The sequence below is a fragment of the Myotis brandtii genome, unplaced genomic scaffold (assembly GCF_000412655.1).
Source record: "Myotis brandtii unplaced genomic scaffold, ASM41265v1 scaffold236, whole genome shotgun sequence".
Taxonomy (NCBI): Eukaryota; Metazoa; Chordata; class Mammalia; order Chiroptera; family Vespertilionidae; genus Myotis; species Myotis brandtii.
In genome coordinates, this window is record NW_005358901.1 from 1,369,493 (window position 1) to 1,377,216 (window position 7,724).

The following is a 7,724-nucleotide window of genomic DNA, read 5'->3' on the forward strand; positions in this document are numbered from 1 at the left end:
AGAAACATCAATGATGAGAATCATTGATTGGCTGGCTGCCTCCTGCACACCCCCTACTGGGGACCTAGCCAGAAAACTGGGCATGTGCCCTGACCAGGAATTGAACCGTGACCTCCTGGTTCATAGGTCGACACTCAACCACTGAGCATGTTACACCGGCTGGGCATCACAGGGTCCTTGCAGGAGCTGTTCCTGCCACCTGTCCTGGCCAATGACTCCTCCAGCCCGCAACCCCAAATGGCCTCTACAGAGGGATTCCCACCACCTTTCTATCCCATCATGTGATTTTATGTTTAGCAAGCCCAGGATCTTTCCCCCCCAGCACAGCTGAAATTGGGGCTGAGTCATTCTCTGTAGGGGGATGACCCAAGTACTGTGGAGGACAGAGCAGCATCCCTGGCCCCCACCCTCTCGGTGCCAGGAGCACCCCCAGTTGTGACAACAACAGATGTCCCCAGACATGGCCTAGTATTCCCTGGGGGCAGGACCATCCTGGGTGAGAACCATGATAAATGACATTTTGCTCATATCCTGGGGACCCCCATCTCCCCAGCAGGCCCAACACAGAGCAGGGTGTGGAGACTGAGCCACTGGAGGCACAGGAGGGGTGGTGCCTGGCTATGACAGCACCTACACAGAAGGAGGGGCAAGGTGCCCAACATAGTAGCTTCCTCCGAAAACCCTTGCATTTTCTGGGCTGTACAGGAAACGTGAGGACCCTGGACCAACAGCCTCATCAGTGTCTGAACAGCCCTGACCTGTCTACTGGCATGGAGGCCACAGGGTGAACTGACCTTGTCTTGGGCGGAGGGGCCGGTGCTCACATCCCAGATGGTGGGCACCTGGCTGAGGCTGTCGGCGGGCAGGAAGTCAGGGGTATCTGCGATGTCTGAGAGGGAGTCCACAGATGAGGAGAAGATGGAGGCGTTAGAGAGGTCATCGAGGTACGAGGATTCCTGGAAGACAGGCTGGGTGAGGGCACAGCCAGGGCGGCCCCATGACAGGTGCAGGAGGGGTTAGCCAAGGGGCAGATGCTGCTCAGCCACGAGAGGAACAAGGCTCTGACACTGGCCACAACGTGGATGAATCCTGAAAACACGACACTTATGAGAGAAGCTAGACCCCATGAGCTGTGCACTGACCCCACTGAGTGATACCAGAAGGTGACACCGCTTCATGCCTTCCCTGGACCATTCCTGTGTGGGTGACACTAGTGTAGGGATTTGTCAGGACTCAGGGGCCCTGCACCTTTGGGAGAAGCCTGCTGCATGGAGTCTACACACAGTTTATAAACCTAAATTTAAAGAAAATCAGGAATGTCAGGCATTCATGCTGCCCCACACCCCCATCCCTCAGTCAGAGGCACCGAGTGCCTGGCTTGCACTGGACATCGGGACATGTGGAGACCAGCCCGCAGGGGTCCTGGACAGGCAGGGAGCAAGCCCCCAACCAGACTTCCCTGCAGTGGGTATCTGTTTTGCAGACAGGGACCTGGAAAGGCCAGGAGCTGGGGAGGGTGCAGGCGAGCAGCCCTCAGCCAACACTACCAGGAGAAAGCCCCACAAGAACCTCCCAGATGAGCACCTCCCCTCCAGCCTGCTCAGCCGAAGCCACAGAGGGCCGGGCACACTGACATCAGGCCCTAAGCATTTCAGTCCGTCTGTGGGAGCATTTCCCGAGCAGGCAGGGCCAGTGGCCTTGGCAGAGGCCACAGTGAGGATCCAGGCAGGGCTGCCCTCCTGGAGCCCCAGACCCTGTGTACCACTTACACACTGGAGGCACTGAAGAGCTATGGCCAGGTGTGCTGGGATACATGGGTGAAGACAGAAGAATGGCTGATGTGTGGGGGGACTCAGGGCTCAGTTTGATGGACTCCAGGGAGGAAGGGGACCCTGGAACCTACTCTAATGCACCTGTGATGCCACAATTAACTGGCCTGGGTCTCAGCCAGTGCCCAGGCCTAACCCATGCCCCTGTGAGGCCTATTTTCCTGGCTCCCCTCTCAGCAATCTGAATCAGATTCCTATTCCGGGGGGTGGGGGGTTCTGCAGGCAACCTCATCAGCTTCCCAGAAGTTCTGACTCTGACACCGGTGTATATACAGTCCCAGAAAGAGGCAGCTCCAAGGGAATGGGTGGGGAGGGGATAGAACTGGGTTCCACCCAGCAGCCTCCCCTGAGATGGCTGGATGCAAGGGCTCAGTCTTACCCATCTGCTGGACAAGATCGGTCCTGGTGCCAACCAGGAGTCAGGGGGCCTTGAATGAGCCTCCTGCTACCTACCCTTCAGAGCCCTGGCCATCTGTGCACACAGGGAGCCATAGGGGCCAGCCACACATACCCATGGTGTGCAAGGAGAGAGCTCAGACCACCAACCAGGCCATTCCTCACCCCTGCCTGCCCCCCAGCTGCAAGCAGCCTGGATCCATGTGGGGGTGGGGGTGGGAGCAGGAGGCAGTGCAGACCCAGCCCTCCCTCCGCCCCCCTCCAGCTGGCAGGACTATGACCTGGACAGTCAGGGGAAGAGGCGGGGCCTTTGGCTGCCCCATAGAAGGCAGGACCTGCTCAGGCACCACAGATGGTGGCGTGGGTAGGTTAATAAAAGCTCCAAGTTCCAGGACAGAGGCAGGAACCGAAGGGGGTGCACTTTGAGGCTCCTGGGATGTCTAGCCCACTCATGCAAGAGCCCAGCAACTCACAGACGAGCGCAGCTGTCTCAGGGGAAACTGAGACAACTATGGGTGAGCCTGGCCCTACGACCCTCAGGCTGGACCTCCCTTGGGCTCTACCCCTCCCAGGTCAGGGGTGGTCAGAGGTGGCCCAGCCCAAGCCTGGTGGACAATGCCAAGGAGAGCCAGGCTGTAAGTCTTGCAACCTGGTCTCTATAAGTGACAGGGCCAGAGACTCCAGCAGGCTGGGCAGGATGGGGTCTGGGTGCAGGTGAGGTGGCCAGATATCTTGGCTGAAATCCCTCTGGGGCCACATCTGAGCAGGTCCGTGATGGGTACTGCCTGAGCCTGGTCAGAGTGATGCTAGCTCCTGAGACGCTGAGAGGTGGCCCTGCTTTCTGAAGGCAAAGGGTCCCTGAGCGGTAGGCAAGGCTGGGGGTCAGAGAAGGAAGACTGGTCCTGGCAAAATGTGGGTGTGCAGAGATCCCCTCCTGAGAGGACAGTGGAAGGGGAGGGGACTACCCAGTGGAGAAGCCTGATTAGCGCCCCAGCCAGGAGATGAGGATCAATGTTCATCAATGTTAGCCACGAGGAGCCATGGGGACACAGGGACCCTGATGTGGCAAGTGAGTAGGGCACATCCCTCAGTGCAAACATGAGAAAGACACCAGGAAACCCTGACGGGGGACATCCTGTAGGACACAACAGCCCAGGACATCCACATAGGAAAGAGGAGAAACCGACTCAGCTGGGGGGCGGGAGGCTAAGGGGACAGATGACTGAGTTATCACAGGGGATCCTGATGGGGTTCGGGGGCAGAGAGAGGCCATCAGGGGAAAATGAGGGAATCTAGTAAATATAGACTTTGGTTATTAATGATGTCTCAGTCCTGGCTCATTAGCTGTGACAAAGGTACTGCAGTGACATCAGGTGTGTGCAGGGGGACTGGGCAGGGCACACTGGAATATACACCATCTGTAATAATTCTGTGAATCTAAAACTGTTTTAAAAATATCTGTTAAGTGGGTGCTTTTGCCCCACTCTGTGGACACCATCTCCAGATGCCCAGACCAACAGCTAGCAATGTGGGGGCTCCCAGATTCTCAGGCAAAGTGAAGAGGGGCCTCATGCAGGTCACCACTGATCAGGGGGAGGTAAGCTCCACTCCCTGTGCAGGGTGGGCAGCTGAATGGGGGTGAGAAGGGACCTCTCCCTGGTGGGCTGCCTGCCCACCAGCTTGTGTGGGGACCTGATTCCCAGCAGCCACCAGCAGAGCCCCAAGACCACTCAAACCCAGAACCGCCCTCCCTGGGTCCCCACCTGGAACACCTGCTCCCCAGACCCCAAACCCCAGACTGCTCTTCCTGCTGCAGCCCCTGAATGGAGAGGGAGCTGGCTGGTTACCCAGGAGAGTGTGGGGTCATTTGCTGTGGTTACCATATCTGCAGCATTTTGGGGGTCCCCTGGACCAGGTGAAGAGCTGTCCAGACAGTAACCCTCCTCCCAGCCCAGCTGGATGGGACAGGACGGCCCTTCCACCTGACCGGGCTGTGGGCCTCCTCTAGGAAATGATCTTCAAATGGGTTCTTTCACTGCCTCCAAGGACTAACCACTTGCCTGGGTCATAGGGAGAGGAGGAGTTAGATACCCATTCCTACCTGTCCAGTCAGACCCCATCCCAAACCGTGTCCGCTGCTGCTGGCAGAGACTCTGATGGCTGCCCCAGGACATCCCAGAGCCCACAAAACTCTCAAGGTCCAACGCCAGGAACACCCAGATCAGAGCAGGCACACAGACACAGCCCTTCCCACCTCCCCCGCTGGCTACAAGCACTTCCCCTATTCCTCTAATTCTTTAACATTATTCATTTTGCAGCGCCTCCCTGATCCCTCCCCTCGTCCCAACCCACAGTTCTCAGAAAACTCCTGCAGATCCACTGCCCCTGCCAAAAAAGCCAAAGGGAGCCAGGAGGACCAGGAGGAGGGGACGCCCCAGGTCTGGTGGGTCCAGTCAGTCCTCACAGTGGCCTGACCTGCCTGCCAGGTGGGAGGGGACCGATAGACCCCTGAGGCAAAGCGGGAGGGTTACCTTGTTGAGAGCTGCAAACTGCAGCCACAACTGCAGCTGGGACATGGCTTGGCCACCGGTGGGTCCCCTGGAAGGAGCACTCCCTCATGACCTTCGGTGCTGGGCCGGCAGACAGCTCTGCTCTCAGCCCTCAGCCCGGCTGCATTTGCATGTTGGTTTAGTCACCACCAGCGCCTACTTCCCCTAAGGCCTGCTGACTTTCAGGAAATGATGCCTGCCTGGTAAGTCAGGGCGATTACTGGCAGTGCAGGGACAATTACTGTACAGGGCGGAATCTAGCCACAGACGCTAACAATGCACCAGCCCGCCAGGTTGCGCCCTGCTGGTCCCGAGTGCCCCATCCACTGTGGCCAGGCTCCTCTGCAGGGACTCAGGGTTCAGATGGGATGTTGGGGGGCACAGCTGGGACCCCCAGGCAGACCCTCCCCACCCTGCCTCAGTTTTCCCACAGTGGGGGTGTACTGGGTTCTGCTCTACCTGGCCTCCTCCCCTTGACAGTTGGGCCTGGTAGGAACCCTCTGAGATGCCCACAGCAGTGATCCTAAGGGACATAGGTCCCTAGAACACGTGGAGGAGACAGGGCCATCCCACTCTTACACATCCTCCCACACCCTCCCAGGCCCAGCACCCCAGCTCTTCAGCCTGGACCCAGGTCCATGGCCTTCACCTGCCACCCCGGAGCCATCACCAGTGCTTCCTGGGCACCCCAAGGCCTTTGCCCATGCTAGGACTCTGCCTAGAGCTCCTCCTTTTGGCACCCAGGACCACCCTGCTCCTTATCCTCCAGACTTGCCAAAGGCTCTGCCTGCCCCTGAAGCTCCATTCCTCCCCATGCCACCTACCCCTGCCTCCCTCAGTCCAGCACAGGAGTAGGACCAGGAAGGGCTGGTGGGCAGGGTATGCAAAACCATCATACCCTGTGGCCTCAGAGCCTAGGCACAGGTACCCACCCAGGGGGAATGATTGTTTAGATCACTCCTCACAGGCTGAGAAGAGGGACCCTGGGCCTCCCACCGAGTCAGGGAGAATGAACAGTCACAGGGTCCAACCCTGCAGTCCAATGAGGCCCCCAGAGCAGCCCCTATCCTGTCTCCCCATACAGCCAGAGGGCAACACAGACCCCAACAACAGAGCAAGTTGTGGGATGCCCCACCAGGCCCTGGCTGCCATGGGTGGGAGGAAAGTGTACATATGGCAGTAAGTTCATGAAAAGATACTCAACACCACAGGGCAACAGGGAAAGGGAGGTCACAAGTGAGGTGAGATACACTGCACATCCAAGGGACTGCTAAACTCAAACAAACGACAGTGACAAGTGCTGGTGAAGACACAGAAGAGTCGGAACCTCCAACACACTGGTGAGAATATGCAATAAGCATCTCTCTGTAAAACAACGCCCAGTTCCTCCAAAGACCACACAGTCACCACATGACCCGGCAAGCCACTGCTAGGTGTCCATCCAAAAGAAATGCAAGCATGCCAACAGAAACCCGTACACACATCCACTGAGGCCAGAGTCACAACAGCCACAAGCTGGAAACAACCCAAATGTCCAGCAACAGATGAATGAGATCCAAGCACACACTGCAACATTACTCAGCCGTCAAAAGGAGTGAAGTGCCCTGGTTGGTGTGTCTTAGTTGGTTGGAGTGTTGTCCCATACACCAAAAGGTGGCGAGTCTGAGTCCCGATCAGGGCACATACCCATGTTGTGGGTTTGATCCCCGGTTGGGTTGTGTGCAGGAGGCAACCAATCAGTGTTTCTCTCTCACATGGATGTTCCTCTCTCCCTCTCACCTTTCCTCTCTCTTTAAAATCAATTAAAAGAACAAAAGAGTAAAGCACTGACACTTGCCACAACTTGGATGGACCTTGAAAACATGATGCTCAGTGAGAGAAGCCAGACACTAAAGGCCACACAATGTGTGATTCCATTTATGTGAAATGTCCAGAACAGGCAAATCCACAGGGACAGGAAGTGGGTTAGTGGTTGACAGGGGCTGGGGGTGACTGTTAAGGGGGATGAGGCGAAGAAATGTTCTACAAGAGAGAGGTGATGGGAGAGAGGTGATGGGCCTGGCCATCGTGGCTCAGTGGTTGAGTGTCAACCTATGAACCGGGAGGTCACAGTTTGATTCCCGGTCAGGGTATATGCCTGGGCGTACAGGAGGCAGCTAATCAATGATTCTCTCTCATTATTGATGTTCTACCTCTCTCTCCCTCTCCCTTCCTCTCTGAAATCATTAAAATATATTTATATTAAAAAAGAGAGGTGATGGTTGCACAAACATTGTGAATATACTTTAAAAGGGTGAGTCTTAAGGTATGTGAATTCTGTCTCAATTTTATTTTATTTTATTATTTTATTTTTTCTTCTGTCTCAATTTTAAACAGAATTATTTGGAATCTGGAATGAAAGGAAAACATACTTATAAACAAAATAAAAAACCCACACCAAACTTTTTATTACTAGATTTAATGGGTATAAAAAATTTGTCAAGTTGCTAGCAAAGTTTGTAACCTCTGCCTCTCATTATCTCATCACCAGATGGTTGACCAACTGGCAAAGGTGACCTGAAGGGGACAGGGAAGCCCCTCTCTAGGGAAGTCATCACCCACTGGGTTCCTGGCCACCTCACCCACCCCTCAGTCTGGCCTGCCAATGGCCCTACCACCCTGGCCACCAAGGGCTGTGGGTCTTGGATCGGACTGGAAAGGGGCATGGGGGGGGGGGGGCTGAGTCAGGTCAGAGCAGAGGTCCTGTGAAGGTGAAATGGGTGACCTGGGTGCCAGCTACGCTCGAGGACATGGATGGCTGTGGATCCAGCCCCATGAGTGTGGCTGGTTCCTGTCTAGTGTCTCTGAGCTGTGGGGTTGCCCAGCTAGTGGTCCCTAGGTTGACCCTCCATCACATGGCTGAGTACAGAAGGGTAGGCGTGGCCCAACTGCCCCAGGTTTCCTGAGAATC

The 7,724-nt window shown here is 56.0% G+C and overlaps 1 protein-coding gene across 2 annotated transcripts in view; it reads right to left on the reverse strand.

Moving 5' to 3' along the window:
* SBNO2 (strawberry notch homolog 2 (Drosophila)) overlaps positions 1 to 7,724 on the reverse strand; it is a 41,562-nt gene that overhangs the window by 16,802 nt on the left and 17,036 nt on the right. Inside the window, exons 1-2 of one of the 2 annotated variants that reach the window (XM_005866679.2) lie at positions 4,757 to 4,947; positions 795 to 956 (exon numbers count right to left, since the gene is read on the reverse strand). In XM_005866679.2, the coding sequence (XP_005866741.1) occupies positions 795 to 956; positions 4,757 to 4,801 (207 nt within the window). In that variant the 5' untranslated portion in view covers positions 4,802 to 4,947. Of the gene's footprint in view, positions 1 to 794; positions 957 to 4,756; positions 4,948 to 7,724 lie in introns of those variants that run through there. The other variant, XM_005866681.2, reaches the window with a different exon arrangement.